A 16,399-nucleotide genomic window follows, 5' to 3' on the forward strand; every position below is an offset into this window, starting at 1 on the left:
TGGGCAGACAGTGACACTTTTTCCTTCCAGAGTCCAAGGGACAGGAGTCCAGCCCTCACTGGGCTCTTTCTACCACTCCCACAGCAGATGGGGAAGGCTGGTCCCAAACTGTTTCCAGAAAGGTGTCCAGCAGGGAGCACCGGCCACAGGACTGTCCTTGGCAGCTGGCTTTTATCACAAACTGCCCCTAGGAAGTTTCCCTCCCTTTCCTCCCCTCCTGCTCTTTATCCTGCTGTTCAAACAGGGAGGGTCAATGGCCATGGTGCCTGTCCAGTCAGGCAGCAGGGCAGGACAGGTGTGAGATGTGGTATCACTCTGCCTGAACTCCACACTCAATTTGGGTTAAGCAAAACCAACCTAAGAGTACCTGTGACCGATAAAGAGAATTCTCTCCTTCCAGCTAACTGATAAAGACACTCATTTCAGAGTAGAGGGGATGGCAGGAGCCTTTGATCTCCTGTCGTGTTTGCCTGGTGGTAATAAATGACCATTTATAATCCTTAGCACTGCTTAACCTGCATTTGTTTGGACATAAATAGTACAATCCCAGACCGGTATTTAAGTGATCAGCAGGAACACCCCCACCTCTCCAGCAGCTATTTATTTCCTTGGACTCTCCTTCGCTGTATGAAACATTTTAAATTAACGTATATAACTGCTCTCCCCTGTGCTCCAGGAGCCATCCCCTGGCCTGTCACTGCCCACAGCACAAAGGTGCTCATTTAGAGCCAGAACATCAACCTGACCCACGTGAATGCAGCCACAGACAAGCGCCGTGCTCTGCATAAATGCACTTCTTGTTCTGAGCGCGGGGCCTGAGCCTGCCAAGCTGCTCTGACCTTCTGCCAGGTGCCCTCAGAGCAAAGGGAGCCAGCACCAGGCAGGATCAGGCCAACCTGATCACATTGTGCACGGTCCTGTCTGTGTCATTATGGGGTGTTCAGTCTCTGTGGATTTTGGAGACCAGGCTGTAGTCACAGAGCCTTCCCCTTGCTGTCTGCCCTGCTCTTAGAGCATGCACACACCTTGATGTGCAACCAGCAACTCTGTGTCCTCCCACTGGGAACTCCCCAGAGGCTGCTGGAAGCCATGAGGAAGCTCCCAAGAGCCCTGAGGGCCTGCAGAGCCCCCCTTGTGCCCCTGGGTGTGCCCAGGCAGCCTCACCCGTAGGGAGCCAGCTCCCCCGCCTTCAGCACCGCGATCACTCTGCCCCGCTGCGTGCCCGACTCCTTCTCCAGCCCGATAACGATGATGTCCCCTCCTCTCCTGGAAGAGAAATGAGGCAGATGTCACATCCTCAGCACTGGGGATGCTGTCAGCTGAGGAAGATCCATGGTGGATTATCCATCCTCTGCACCATGCCCACCTGCAGCCACAGGATGTCCTGCAGGGGAGGGGGCACTGTGATGCCACTGAATCCTCTGCAGTGAGAGATCCTGTGACAAGAAAATCAGCTCCACAGGAGGCAGCAGGACTTGCCAGGGCTGTGTCCAAGCAAGGAGGCTGCCTGCTGCTCTTTGTTTCCTCAGTAGCTGGGGAAACACGGCTTGGAGTCTGACCACCCCCTTCTCATCCTGCTGAAACCAACCCAGCAAGGCCTTCATGTGGCCGTGCTGCTCAACACCACATACTTTCAAAAGGCACAGAAAATCCATGTTCCATTATACTGGGAACAGAATTTCTTAATGGTAACTTGATTTTCTGGCCAGGTGAAAAATACAGGGAACGCAAAAGCTTCTGAATTAGCATGAGTTAATCTCATGTTCAGCCAGGAGGGATTTTGACTAAGTTGCCTGGGTAAATGACACTTACCTGGGGATCCAGATGAGGTCTTTTACGGGAAGAATCTTGACTGCTTGGAGATGCTCCGTGCTGTCACCCACAGGCGAAGCATCGTGATCCAGAGAAGCCTTCAGCTCGGGGAATTTCTCAGACTCCTCAAAATCTGTGGAGAAGGGTGCACTGGAGGAGCTCAGGGGCGAACTGGGCAGGCTGGAGGGGCAGCGGGTTACCGCGTTGGGAGGCGAGGAGGAGTAGGAAGACACAGAGCAGTAATCTGTGAGCGAGTCCTGGTGGTTCAGGATCTGGGTGCCCACGTCCGGGCTGTACATGATGCTCAGGTCCCCCGGAGGGTTGCTCTCCATCGCCCCGTGGCTCAGGGGTGCTGTGGCTGGGATGGCAGCCGAGGGCTGCTGGATGGTGAACATGTCCCTGAGGGGGCTGCAGTCCCCGCAGAAGTAGCGCGCGCAGAGCTGGTAGGTGGTGGCGTGGTACATCACCAGGAAGTTGCTTTTGCTGTCCAGACACCAGACCACCTCCTCCCCGTGGCACTCGGAGTTGCAGGCCATGGAGGCGATGACGGAGGGCGGGCTGAAGGGCTCCAGCCTCCTGCTGATGTCCATGGAGGCGCAGTCGATGACGAGGACGCCGGGGCCGTTGCTGTACCACACCTCGGCCCCGCTGTTGGTGACCTCCATGGCCCGCACCGGGTACGGGTTCTGCCGCGGGTCATCGTCGGAGATGTTGAATTTGGACCTGTTTGCTGTGTGGGAGCACAGGTAGGAGCAGTTGTCCCCTGGCAGGCCCTGGGACACTGAAAACACAGCTACGAGTCCGTCCGACAAGCCAGCCAGTACCACATAGGAGTTCTGCAAGGAAGAGAGGAAAATTTGATGGAATCCTAGAATGGTTGGGTTGGAAAGCACCTAAAAGATCATTTCATTCCATCCCTCTGCAATGGGCAGGAACACCTTCCACTAGACCATGTTGCTCCAAGCCCTGTCCAGCCTGCCCCTGAACACTTCCAGGGACAGGGAGTCCACAACCTCTCTGTGCCAGGACATCACCACCCTCATAGCAAAGAATTTTTTCCTGTTTCTTTACTTCTCTATAACAGAAGAGCTTTCAATCCCAGACGCTCTGCCTGCTTCTCACATTCTACAAGAACACCAGTCATTAACCCCAAAACAGCGATAACAGCAATGTAAAAAGAAGTCACTCCCTAGAAGCTGCAGCAGAGCCACACTCCTTTCACCCAGTATTACCTCTCTCTTTACTGGCAAGGGTGGACAGACAGACCTGGCAGCCTGCCCTGAAGGTTAACAAATTCAAGCTGGAGTATGTTCAGAGACAGCCATCATGATCCCAGGAATCCAGCTGTAGAAACCCAGCTCACTTCCAGAAAGGAGTAAAGCTATTGCTAGGCTATTGCTACCTAATGTAGGTAGGAGAGGAATGGAAGAAAGGCAGTAAAAATGGAAAGAGGGAGCCAATATTCTCACAAACAAGAGCATCCAGTGATTGCTCCACATCCAGAGGCTGCTGCTTTGAGAGCACTGCTCCTGCCGGGGATGTGCTCTGGCTCTGGGATCCCTGGCAGCTCAGACATCCCAGCCGAGGGCATGGAAGCAGCAGCAGTTCAGCAAAGCACCTGCCAAGCTCCACGAACAATTCTGCAGGTTGGTAAAAACCTGTCCCCAAATGCACAGACGTGCTGGATGCAGCTCCAGCTCCGTGGCCCTACACCCCTCGTGTCCCAGGGGCAGGAGCTGCTGAGAAGGGCACGGCTCAGCAACTCCCCCAGCTCATCCCAGAGGGGAAAAATGCTGTTAAACAGACTGGGAAATGGATCTCTGGGGAACAAAACTTCCCGTGACCCTGGGCCTCTACCAGAAACTCCCCCATCTGTGAAGCAGATAAAACAATACTTACCTCAAAGGCCTTTCTATTTCCTCCCTGCGGAGCAATAAATTCTAAAAAAAGACCATTTTACCCAGGACTTTTCTGCTGCCTGGACTAAGCACAGCAAACCAAACAGAAGCAGACAGAGCACCACACAACCTCACCCCTCCTAAGCCTCTCCACAGTGGAAAGCCCTGCCTTTGGCAAGCCCAGGGTGCCAGTGAAGTGGGCTGAGAGTCACCTTTTCTGGGAATGCAAATATTAAATTAAGGCATCCCTGTGCCCTCCCAGGGATCTTGATTCTGCCAGGCCTGGACAATAGTTCCCAGGCTGTAAATCCACAGAAAAATCAGTATCTTGACTTGCCCCAGCTGTTAGGGGCAGGTAGTGCAGGGTAAGTGCTATTTAATTGACAGCTCTGCTGGCAAGGCTCATTGAGAGTCCTGGACAAAGAGACACTCTCTGCACACCAAGTATGAGTAAAACCACGAGAGTGCTGAGCCCCTATGACTAATCCAAATCACAGCAGAATTTTACTGTAATGGGAAAAACTAGGAAAGCAAGTGGAAAGTTGTGAAATGGGGCTTGGACTAACTCAGTCCAGTCCCAATTCTCTAGCCACTAATTAAAAGAAACCCCAACGACCTGCAGTGCTCAGTGCCATGTCCCTGCTGCCATGTGGATCTGGTGCAAAGGCTCCTGGAAGTGGCTTTGCCAAGGAGTTGCATCAGTAGGTTGGATCATGGCACAATGCTTTGCACAAGCTGGGTTTTGGGTTACTTTTCCTTTGGAAGGGAGTTCAATTATTTAAAACTGCATAAAACAAAGCAGAACAGCCCATATTTTTCTGGCAAAAAATGGTCCAACTTTTTCAGTCCGAAGGGCCCTGCACAGGAGGCATTTCTTACTAGAAATGGAAAATATAAATTGAAATGGGAACATCAGATAGATTGTAATGTGGGTATGTCAACCTAAACTGCTCCCAGCATGACATAGGACACTATTAAAATCTTAAGAGATTATAATTTTGTCTCATTTGATTTGATAATGCTGAATTATCCATGCATAGCCTTCACCAAAAAATTATTTTAAATTCCTTGATTAGTGTCAGCTACTACAGAACAGAATCCCTATTGCCTTTTGGGTTCCACAGGCCAAATTTCCCTGGCACTGAGCAGTCAGCACCATAAGCAGGCAGAGGTGGGTCAGGGACCCCCTCCTGGTGTTACCAGTAATACCAATGCCAAATCCTGGCCTGTCTGAGATGGAACAACAGTGGAAGCAAATTTGGAAGGTATTTTTTCCATTGGAGCATTTATTGCTCTCTGTCTTGGCTATCAGGACCTGTTTCTCTCCAGCCATTGTTGTTATCTCTCAGAGAGATAAGAAACAAAGAGCAGGGATTCAAATGCTGAGAAATGCCCTCACCCTGCCATCCCTCACTGAGCTGAGGGAGTGACCAATTCCACAGAAGACCATGTCAAAAACCACCTCCCCACAGTTGCCATCGCCTTGCCAGAATTCATCCAGCGCCGATGAGGCAAAACTCCCCTGAGCAGGGTATTCCAGCAGTGACCAAAGGCAGGCAGGGCTGCAGCCTCCAGAAACCTTAAGTAACTTTCTCAGAATTCATTTTCAACATTTGGTCTCCACGAAGAGCCAACAAAAACACACAGCAACAGAGCTGCGTTTGAAGGCCCCGCGCTGCCAGCAGCCCCGCCGTGCCGGGAGGAAGGCCCCGCGCGGGGCCGCGATGTGCGGGGATGAGCCGGCTCCAGCCGTCCCGTCCTGCTGCCAGCAGGTCAGGAGAAATGGCAAAAAATGCTACACCAGGGCCTGGTCACCTCCTCCTCCTCCTCCTCTTGTCCCAGCAGGGTCTGGCACTGCTGGCTGCAGCCTTTAAATGCAGCTTTTGTTTCCATGTGTTCCAGGTTTCTGCGCGAGGCCAGAGATTTGCACCCATTCAGGTTTCTCTCTCCCTCTGCATCTCTTCATCAGAAAGCTGCAAACCAAGGCAGAATGTGTCTTGCTTTGCCCTTTTTAACCTGCTCATTTGCTAATTTGTTTTCTCTTTTCTTCTGAAAATTGTATTGTTTACCAAGAAGAATCATCCTGGTGACAAAAAGCATGCAACAAAAAGCTTAAATTGTACAAGACTTTTCCTTGGCGGGTGAGTTTCAGATTCTGGGCCCCTCTTGCCTGCTTTCAAATTTCCATGATGCTTCCTTTGGATGAGAAACCAAATTTTGGAAACTATTTCTTTTGGATCAGCCTTCCCAAGGCAGTCGTAAAGAATTCCCCTTCCCAGCAACATCCCTGGGCAATTCTCTGACTGAAAGTTACCTCACATCTCACCAGCTAAAGGCTTTCTTCCCAGGGAAATGCAATTCTCCACTGGACAGCAATGACTGTGATAACTCTGAGAGAGCTTGCTGGCCAGGCAGTGAGTGTGACAAGTGTAAGCTTTCCACACAGGTTTTTTGGAAGAACTGGCTGGTTTAGTTCTTGCCAGCCTGGTCTGCACATCCCCAGGCTGCTGCTCTGGCCATTTCACTGCCAAGCTCATTCATAGAAAGGAGAGGGGAAAAAGTAAGTCCAATAAACTAAGAAGGAGTGAGCTGAAGGGAGGCGGATTTCTGGAAGGTTGGGTAGGGTCGGGGGAGGAAGGGAGGTGTCTAGACTCAATATTGCTATTGTAGGGCCTGGCATTATTTATGACATTTTCTAGGCAAGCCACAAACTGGAAATAGAAACCAGGAGACATAAAGCCACTCGTAACCCCTGAGGAATGGCTTTGCAAGCTGTGTGACAGTGGAAAAGCTGAAAGCAAAGGACTCCTTCGACTGTCCTGGATGGAACATCAGGCAGCATGAAAAAGAAATTTGCCCTCCACATCAGAAATGGAACTCCACGGCGGACAAACGCTGCAGGTCCGGGAGCCAAGGAAAGCCAACAGATCCAGAGATATCCAGCCCCGTGCCAACTTCACATCGATGCCCTTCTTTATTCCCACTTACACCATGTTTGGAAGTGCAGCAGCACACCTTACACAAACCATCTGCCTCAGAGCTGGTCCACTCAGCAATCCCAGCAGACGAGCCAGAAATGGGCAAGGCTCAGGACAGGCCTGGTATAAACCAGCAGCTCTGAGAGCTGCCCCGTGCTGAGCTCTCAGACACATCCCAGTCTGCTGGAATTGCAAACACTACACAGCCACCAGTAATGCTGGAACATAATTGTATGTTTTCACTTGAGGTGGCTGTAAGCAAACAGGAGGTAATTTAGCTTGAAAACAGTTTTTATACATCTCCCAAGGCTTGCCCGCAATAGGCACTCAGGTCAGATTTCTCCTGCCAGGAAAGGGACGTTGGCAATTCCAGGGCTAGGCAGATAACATATAAATTGTTTTAATGCCCATAAGAGTAATTATCCGTGTTACCCATAAGAGCATTACCCAAAACAGCTGTATTATCTAAGTGTTCTCATTCAAAACCAAAACAGGAGTGTGGCTGAGCCCAGATAACATTTAAGGATGACTGTGCACACAAATGACAGCACACAGCCCAGAAAAACAGTGGGTAAAAACAAGAGGCCGGATGCACCCATGTCCTGCATTAGCACTTAACAAATCTCTATTCTAATTATTGTTTCATGTCTGCTCTACTTTGCTTGATCAGCCTAAACCTTGTGTTCCAGTGAAGTGGAAACGCAGCTGGAAAACTTCCTTGTCAGGGAATTTGATCTGTTTTGACTATTTTCCCAGCAGGCTTGGAAGTGCCAGCTTTGATCCCCTGACTCAAGTTCTTGCCCACACCTCTGTCCTCTGGCAGAGGCAGAAAGACCTGGAAACCTCCTTGCAGTGCCAAAATGTTCCTGGGCATTGCAAAGTCCTTCAGCACCAGCTGAGAGTGGCAGCTTGGCCCAGCAGCACAGTCTCACTCCTGCCCCTTTTCCTTTGGGTTGTTCCTTACCCTTTTGACAAGAGGCATCACTAGGAAGCAGCTCACAGTGGCAGGAGTGTCTAAACCCTTCAGTGGAGTCTTTAAGGGACACATGCCCTGCAATCCATACACAGAAATCTTCTGGTCCTGTGAAAGAGCACATAAAATTCTATAAAAGAAAACCACCTCCCTGCTTTTTGTATCTTGACACCTGAGCAAGATCTATTTGGTTCCAAAACTGGTTTTTATTTGTGTTTTTTGATAACCGAAGTGTGAATTTCTGTTTTCTGTAGAGAGCCTTTGGCATGTGGGTATAAAACGGGTGCTGCATTCCCCATAATGGGACAATATATGCATTATCCAAAAGTCAGCACAAATCACCAGTGCATGGGTTTTATCACCACATCCAAAAGCAGCATCTGACAACCCTAAATGCAAAAATCCCAAACAACAATTGAAGCAGGTTGTATGTTATTTTTCAGTTATCTGTCCATTCAAGGGACATTACATTTTATGTGGAATTACACCTGCCCCACAACTCCTAAATCTACCAGACTAATGAAGGGCACCCAGTTTGGGAACTAGCAACACTTTTGATTCTGATCCAAAAGGCAGAAATACAATGCTTTGAGATCTTTGAATATTAATTTTTCTATACTTATTATAAAAAAAAAGTATTTGAGCTTTATCTCTATTTAAGAACAGAAAAAGTCAAAATATCTTATTTTCTTATGAGGAGAAAAAAAAATTCTATACTTACAGCATTCATGCCAGGGCAGAATGAAACAGCCAACACAAATTATTTATTCAGCGAGTGTGGCCTTTTTCCCCCCACTCTAAAACACTGAACTTCAGGTACATTTAATTGTTTTGGCTGGTTTTTTTCTTTGTTTTGTGTGAAACAATTGTGTCAGAACTGGCTGACACTTAACAGCCCTTTTTGATGGGTGGACAGGGGCTCTGGTGGATAAATCAGCCACACTCTCGTTCTTATCTTTTTAGCTACAATTTTCCACAGCAAACACAAACCTTGGGTACCCATTTCCCACCAACCTTCAAATCCCTCAGGGCTCTTCCAAAACCCCACCCTCACAGGCATGTTTTCTGTCCCTGCCTCCCTTTATCACCCACAGATAAGGACATTTCCCAGATGGACCCTTGGGTACAGACTGCTCCAACCCACAGCTTCCCCTCGGAAAGCCGAGGTTCCCACAACTGCCCTGGGCTCTGGGAGGCACAGCCTGGACCTGTGTGTCAGGTAGAAACAAAACACCTGGACACAGCAGATGCAAAGTCACGCTGCTCATCTGAGACACCCTTTTGTCTGGCACACTCCTGGCTTTACTAATTTAACAGCTCTTTCTTTTCGTTTGTGTCTCCCCTAACGAGGCCCCACTCGAGGGGGGCGCAGGCAGTGCTCACCTCTGTGGCTGCCCACAGGGCATTCTGAAATTTGAGTTGGCAGCACAGCTTCATTCCTGGGCAGCTCATCCTCTGCACTTCCAGGACTCCTTTCTCCAGGTTCACCACCGTGTAGTTCCTGAAAGGAGCAAGCAACGATTCCATACAGCAAATACTCCTCCTGCACAGGGCTTGTGGCACTTGTGGCCAAGCCATAACACAACTGCCCAGATGTGGATGATGCTGCAAGGATCTACCCCCCTCCAAACTGTAAATTCCTCATTGCAAAGGAAAAGAAAGATGTGCCACAGCTCTTCCTCAGGGGCAGATGTGCAATCGCTTCTGTGATGATTTACACTCGGCTCTCTGACTTTGCACAGGGTTAGGAGGACATATGTGGTCTGTTCCTGTAATTGAGCTGTGAGACAAACAGCTCCAGCTGAACAGCAGTAATTAATAGCTGGGAAGTGTCAGCCCATCTTGCCCATTAGGTTCTCAAGGGAATATCTGCTCTCCAAGTTCACTGCCTCACTATTATCTAGCTTCATTATTGTTATTCCAGTACATAAACAGAGGAGCGTGATTCTGCAGAGCAAAGATCTGTAACCAAATAAAATTATTTATAACTATGACTAATTAATAGTTTTTTGTAGCTAAAAGGATTTTGTTTGTTTGGGGAAGTTTATTGGGTTTGGATGTTTGAACAATAACTGGATATTCACAACCACATCTGTGAGTCCCAGATGTTTTACCAACTGTGGCACAAGCAATTACACATCCTGAAATCTGTCACATGTGAGTAACTTGTTATTCAGCAGTCTCCAGCAAGTGGATTGTCCAGTCAGGAAGCAGATTCACTGAGATATATTGCTGTGAATATTTGGACAACATCCATGTATTCAAAATACATCTGGGAGTGCCATGTGCTTCACCAGTTCAGTAGGAAAAGTTACACTGCCTGCACTGAACAACTGGCCAGGGACCACAAATGGCAAAGCAAATAGTTCAGCAACAAATCTCGTGCTTTTCCCATTAGCTTAATGGTTACAAATAATGAACACATTAATATAAAATTCAGATCAGTTTGTGAATGTTTCCAAATAAGAGCGAGGCTATAAAAATCAGCAGCATCCATAAAAATGAACCTAACTAGCCGCAGGTCACATGTGGCTGAGCAAAATGCCATCACCTCAGTCACAATTTAATAACATTTTAAGCACATGCCTTCAGTCCAGAACACATTTTACTGGCAGTGCACACTTGGATGCACACACAGCTCCAGGCATGTGGTTAACTCCCGATGATTGCAATAGGATTTAAGCATGTGCTTAATTGCTTTGCAGAAGAGAGATGGAACTGCAGCCTCAATTAGGAAAGGTTTAGTGTTAAATGGCCTCATTAGGAAAGGCAGAACACGTCTGTTCTCATGTGCAAATGCTTCATCCTGTGTGTGTGAATCATTACACTGCCCTAATCTTCTCCTCATATTAACTGAAGCAGAGTTAAGCTCATTAAATATCCTTTATAAAGCAACCACTGTTCCCAATTAAAAGAGTTTGGGAAAACAGTGTTCACCGTATTCTTGGCATTCATCCAAGTTCACTTTCACCTTCTTTACCTCCCTCCCAGAGGCAGAAGAGAAGATTCTGAAGGATTTCTTTACTTAGAAAGGAAAAAGAAAAGAAAGAAATTGCTAATGTGAGCCGTCTCACCTGGTGTCCTCCTTCCCATCCCAGAACACCACGGTGTACTCCTGCCCCGGGGAGCAGAAGAAGGAAGACTGCTTCCCACAGGGCAGCAGGTACATGAACGTTGCAAAGGTTGGATCTTTCATCTGCCCCACCACAGAGATGGCCAGGGGACGCTGAGCGGGGAGGAAGAGAGAAAGACGTCACACGAGATGAAATAGGAGAACCATAATAAACAGGAGGTTCAACAAGGCCAAGCACAAGGTCCTGCCCCTGGATCAGGGCAATCCCAAGCACAAGCACAGGCTGGGTGTCCCTGGAACTGGATTATATTTAAGGTTCCTTGTAATCTAAACCTCTGATTCTGTGATTATTTATTAAAGCTTGGTCTGACATTCTCTTACACATTTTACTGATTCATTTCTTCAGGTTTATGAATTTTGGAAGCTGACCCATTGCATGATAGTGTGTAGATGTTTGAGAGTCAGGCTGACCACTCTTTGAAGGACAACAGCTCTAAAACACCAACTGAAAATAATGAAGAATGTAATGCAGCATAATCCTTTTCTCACACTTTGAAGCTTTTCCTTTCTCATACTTCCTTTTATAATCTTGGGTATTTTGAAGTCTTTGTAGTTGCACTCACAGCACGACACTGGAGCTGTTTCTAGAAATTATGGGTAATGTCTTGCCTGTGAAATCAGCAGCCTAACTGCCATCGACATCAAGGGACCTTCAAGTCACCACAGATGTCTAAGGCCACAAATCTGTCATCATTTCATTCATAAAACTCTCATTTAAGTCAACAGAAATTCTGGGCCAGATCAGCAGGAGGGGTAAATGGGCAATGGAGCTGTTGTGCTGCACCAGGAGCAAGCTCAGCCCTCCTGCACGAAGAGGGCAGCCAGGTCAGAGAACAGGGGTCACGAGGGTGGTCCTGTACCTTTTCTGGCTTAGTGTCCCAACACTCCATCATGAGTGCCTGCATCCTGCAGAGCTGCACCTCCTCGGGCTGCCCCAGCACAGGACGGATCCCTTTGGACAGTTTCTTTGCGATCTGGAGCTGGTGGTGTCCCAGCACAGGCCGCTGCCCAGAGAGCAGCTCGTACAGGACCATCCCATAGGAGAACATGTCCACCTACAGCCACAGACAGAGGGAGAATCAGGGCAAGGCTCTGTTGGTGGGTGGAGAGAAAAGCAAGGAAGGCTGCAGTGGGCAAGCCAGCGCCACTCCCCACGCACAGATAAGGGAATTGAGCCGTGGGCTGGTGCCAGCCCCCCACTGCCCTCCCAGGGCTGCCCCACAGGCTGCCCCCGTCACCTTCTCATCGTAGACGATGCGGGGCCGGATCTCGGGGGCCTGGTAGCCCGGCGTGCCCTCCACGCCCAGCGCGCCCTCGTGGAACGACTGCCGCGAGATGCCGTAGTCGGAGAGCTTGATGTTGACGTGCTCCCTGACGTCCAGGGACCACACCAGGATGTTGTCCGACTTGAGGTCGCAGAAGATGATGTTCTTCTTGTGCAGGTAGGCCAGGCCCGTGGCGATCTGGTAGGCTATTTTGTGCGTCAGCATGTGTCCCAGCGGCACGAAGGAGGACCCTGGCACAAAGGAACAGCTCCATCTCCAGCTCCTGTAATTGCCTTAGCTGCTTCTTCTCCCCCCCTCTCTCCTCTTTTTAACTCCAGAGTAATAACTGACAACCTTTTGAAACATCACTCAATGCCACCATTTGAAATGACACTGTTCATGTTACTGTATGTGTCTGACAGTCCTGCTAGGCTCTTTTTTTAAACCCTTTCACTTCTAGGCCGCTAAATCTTCTGGTGAAAATTAATGTTTGACTGAAAGTTGACACGAAGCCAAGGTGCCAAGAGGGTCAGATGGCCTCAACTTATCTTGGAATTAGTGTTGTTCATTTGACAATGACAGCAATACAGATAATTATGAGATAATTTAGAGTACCAGACACCCATCTGCAGGGTGTTAAACACACCATCGATGCAGCACTGAAGAGAGATGCACTCCATATTAATTTGCAGAGAAATTGAAAATCCAGGTCTCCAAAGCAGTTTTGAGAATCCCGAGCATCAATTTTTTACTAGGTTCCCAGAAGCACAATATAAGAACAATTCCATCCCTCCCACTTCCCTTAAGTCTGGGAAAAAATTCCCCTGCAGCGACTCAAGCAGTAATTTAACCATCTCTGACCATTAGTCACTGGGAGAGCAGGGGAGGGAGGGGCTGGCTTTACCTTTGGAGTTCTCAGACAGGACGGTGGTGAGGCTGCCCAGCGGGGCCAGCTCCAGGGCGAAGCAGAGCGGGTGGATGCTGATGCCGATGAGGGACACGATGCAGGGGTGCTGCAGGGAGTGCAGCATGCTGGCCTCCTGACGGAACTCCGAGAAGTTCTTCATGGCATCCATGGCCCGCAGGTGCTTCAGCATGGTATCTGGCAAGACACACAACCCCCTCCTCAGTGCCCAGCTCAGGAAACGAGTCACAAACTCTCTGGGAGGTGATCAGCGAGCGAGGGCTGCAGTGGGAAGGCAGCTGGTGGGATTAGGTCACAGTAAGGCTTTAAGTTGAATCCTTATGCTGATGCAGGAGCCACTGAGAGACACCGGCCACAAGTAGGATCTGTCTGCTCCCTCAGGAAGCAAGAGTTCCCTTGGTCCTTAAACAGCAGGCTCAGGTGTGTCTGGCACCTGCTGTTCTCACATATCCCCTGGACAACTTTGGAAAAGTCGTGCTGTGCACGAGTAGGGGCTCTGTGTGGATGTCACACTGCAGACCCTTTGCTGGAAGGGCTCTTCCCTACAGTTTCCCAGCTTCCCTGCCAGAACAGAGACCCGTCACAGCAATGGTCCTGCTGCCACAGCACACCACAGGCTGCTCAGGCAGGTCAGCTCTTCCTGTCCTTATTTGTCACTGGGACAGCAGCTGGCCTCCTCCACAGCTCAGGGATTCACCACATCCTCCCCTGACAAAAATGAGGAATGTGAGGCACTTTCCCCTTTCCTCTGTCCATGGACTGAGGCTCTGCTGGAAATCTGGGCTCCACAGGAGAGCCCATCCCTGCCTGGAAAAGCTCAGATGGATTCCCAGTTTGCTTTGTGCAGCTGCTGGCACAGAGGGGTGAAACACTAATTCAGAGGTGGAGATCCACAAGTCCTCAGTGCAAACCCAAGTAAACCCACATTCCTCATGGCCAAATAGCATGGGAACAGGAGTTGAAATCTCACCTCCCTTCCCAATCAAGGGCTCTGCCTTGGCACCCTACAAATCCAACCTCTGATCTGCAAGAGAGAAGCCTCCTGCAGTGCCAGTGACCTTCATCACTACAAGTGCTCATGAAGAACTCTCAGATGCATCCTTCTCCTCCACTGAAACCTTTCACTTTTGCCATCTATTTCCAAGCTGTGTTTAATCAGGTGCTGTCAGCGCTTTGCAGACTCTTTGGTCTTAGCTTGGGATCCCAGATTGCAGATTCCCAGATTCCTGACACCAAATCTGTGCACTGTACCTGCAGCTGAAGTGGGAGAACCCTTGCATTTTTTAATCTGAAATCTCTTCACAGCCACTGGTTTTCCTTGGTATCGTGCCCGATATATAACAGTTCCACTTCCACCCTGGCCAAGAACGTTGTTTTCATTTTCACTGCATTCCAGTTTGCTATTTTCCAGGAACAGTCTGCCAAATAGAAATTGCGGGTTTTTAATTAAAGTTTCAAAGACATTGTAAATTCATGTTTTTAATGTAATTTCCATTTTCACAAATGCCTAATAGGTTCTTGCCTTATCTACCAAGAGGACTGCATCACCTAAACTACCTTGGTCATCTCAGTGCACTCCATGCTGGCTCACACTGTACAACAGATTTCTCACAGCAAAAAAGTCATTTGAGCAAAGAAGCACAAAAGGTTTTTTACTAATTTATCCCACAAGAATCAAACAGATCTGGAAAGCACATAAGCTCCTTTTCCAAGCAGATGACACAGGTTCTGATACTTGTGCTATTTATCTGTATTAACGATTTTTCTTTTGCTTCATTTACCTCCTGTTCCTCTTTTTTTCCACCAAGGCAGGACAGGATGTTTATGAACAGCTCCACACTCTGAAACCTGATTATTCAAATCAGCTTAGTGTTCCCAAGCTGCAATTCATCATTTCCCCACTCTCCCAGAGACTACTTTTACAGCTGTTCACACTTCAAACATCTCCACTCACCTCACACCCGCCAAATAAATCTGCAGGAGATAACAGTGTGAGGAGGGCTGGTGTGACAAGCTGATGGGGTGTTTGCCCAGAAAAATGACCCCAACAAAGCAACAGGGGCCAGTGAGAGAGCACAGAGAGCTCTGACAGCAGCCAACAGGACAGTCTGGTGTAGAGGTCTCGTGATTCTGCCTTGGGCACTCAGAGGTCTGAGAGAGCAGGAGCCGAAGGGGACATTGCTCTCCTGTCCTGCCTGCTCTCAGGTCTCCTGCTCTGCACACCAAGGAATAAGGGCTATGAGACTGAGCCCATCTGGGAATGCAGTTAAGCAGCTTAAAGATTTGGCAGTGCTGCAATGGGTAGGGAGGAGCTCCTTCAGCTGTTCAGGGCTGCCACACCCCCAACACATCCAGCAGCCCTCAGCCAAGCAGGAGCCCCAACTCAGTGGGAATCCTCCTGTGGCATCCATAACCTCACTCACCTACAGGCCCCTACAAAATTAAGGCCATTTCAGTGCCAATCTTGTGATGCAGCAGCACTTCCTTTTTGTTTTGCCACATTAAAATCTCCTTTTGTGGGATCCCAGAAAGGTTCCAACTACAGAAAGTCCTGGCCAGAGTTCTGGGCAATGCTGGACAGCTGTGGCTTTAAAAAGGGACTTTCACATTGCACCACAGTGATCTCAGAGGACCCCTGGTGTGATGACTCGGTCAGCACACAGCTATTGTCTAAGCAAGCTGCTGAACACCAGGGGTGCAGTTCAGGATGAATTGCCAGAGCATGGATTGAGAGCAGATGGATTTGTTTCCCGTGGTCAGTGCATCCCTCCAGCAGAGGCAGCTTTGGAAAAGGGCCCCACCAAATCACACAGGTACACTGAAACTCAATCAAAGGTTGTCACACATTACCTGGCAGGAAAATCAGTCATGAAAAGCTCTGGGACCAGCTCCTGGAGAGACACGGGGATGTCAGGGTGGTTGGGACAGGTGATGTAGTCCAGCTCGATGGCAGTCAGGACACAATCCTCCATGTTGAAGTACTGCACATCCTCTGCCCTCTCGCCACCCTCGCCCTGCTCCGGCCTGGCAGCTGCACAGATGTGGCAGGGCACATACTGCTCCATCAGCAAGGTGCCATCGCTCTCCGTGGCTGTCAGGGCTTCAGGGAGAGCAAACAAACAGGGAACAATGTCATTCACACCAGCTGAGAAGGGACAACAGCTCCCAGTGCATTCCAAGGTCCGCAGCACGACCTGGAGCCGCTGGCTGGAAATGGTCGCGCTTGCACAGCAGCAGCCCTGCTGCAGGGTGTGGATGGAATAGAAAATAGCTTTGTAAAGTACACAGGGACAGTGCTGGGGAGACAGGATTGAGGCTGTAACCCAGCACTCACCCTGCTCTGGTCACAGGTAATGCACAGGCTTGGGAGGCAAATGTACTCAGGACCAGCAAAAACTAGAAGAATGTGAATAAA

The 16,399-nt window shown here is 49.2% G+C and overlaps 1 protein-coding gene across 2 annotated transcripts in view; it reads right to left on the reverse strand.

Moving 5' to 3' along the window:
* The window catches only part of LRRK1 (leucine rich repeat kinase 1), a 73,881-nt gene that overhangs the window by 2,011 nt on the left and 55,471 nt on the right, over positions 1 to 16,399 (reverse strand). For both annotated transcript variants that reach the window (XM_063412404.1, XM_063412403.1), the window contains exons 24-33: positions 15,835 to 16,084; positions 14,236 to 14,402; positions 12,964 to 13,161; positions 12,033 to 12,310; positions 11,655 to 11,849; positions 10,736 to 10,887; positions 9,045 to 9,162; positions 7,653 to 7,769; positions 1,813 to 2,648; positions 1,165 to 1,266 (exon numbers count right to left, since the gene is read on the reverse strand). In XM_063412404.1, coding sequence (XP_063268474.1) covers positions 1,165 to 1,266; positions 1,813 to 2,648; positions 7,653 to 7,769; positions 9,045 to 9,162; positions 10,736 to 10,887; positions 11,655 to 11,849; positions 12,033 to 12,310; positions 12,964 to 13,161; positions 14,236 to 14,402; positions 15,835 to 16,084 — 2,413 coding nt within the window. The remainder of the gene's footprint in view (positions 1 to 1,164; positions 1,267 to 1,812; positions 2,649 to 7,652; positions 7,770 to 9,044; positions 9,163 to 10,735; positions 10,888 to 11,654; positions 11,850 to 12,032; positions 12,311 to 12,963; positions 13,162 to 14,235; positions 14,403 to 15,834; positions 16,085 to 16,399) is intronic.

This window comes from Prinia subflava, chromosome 15 (assembly GCF_021018805.1).
Source record: "Prinia subflava isolate CZ2003 ecotype Zambia chromosome 15, Cam_Psub_1.2, whole genome shotgun sequence".
In the NCBI taxonomy this organism is placed as follows: domain Eukaryota; kingdom Metazoa; phylum Chordata; class Aves; order Passeriformes; family Cisticolidae; genus Prinia; species Prinia subflava.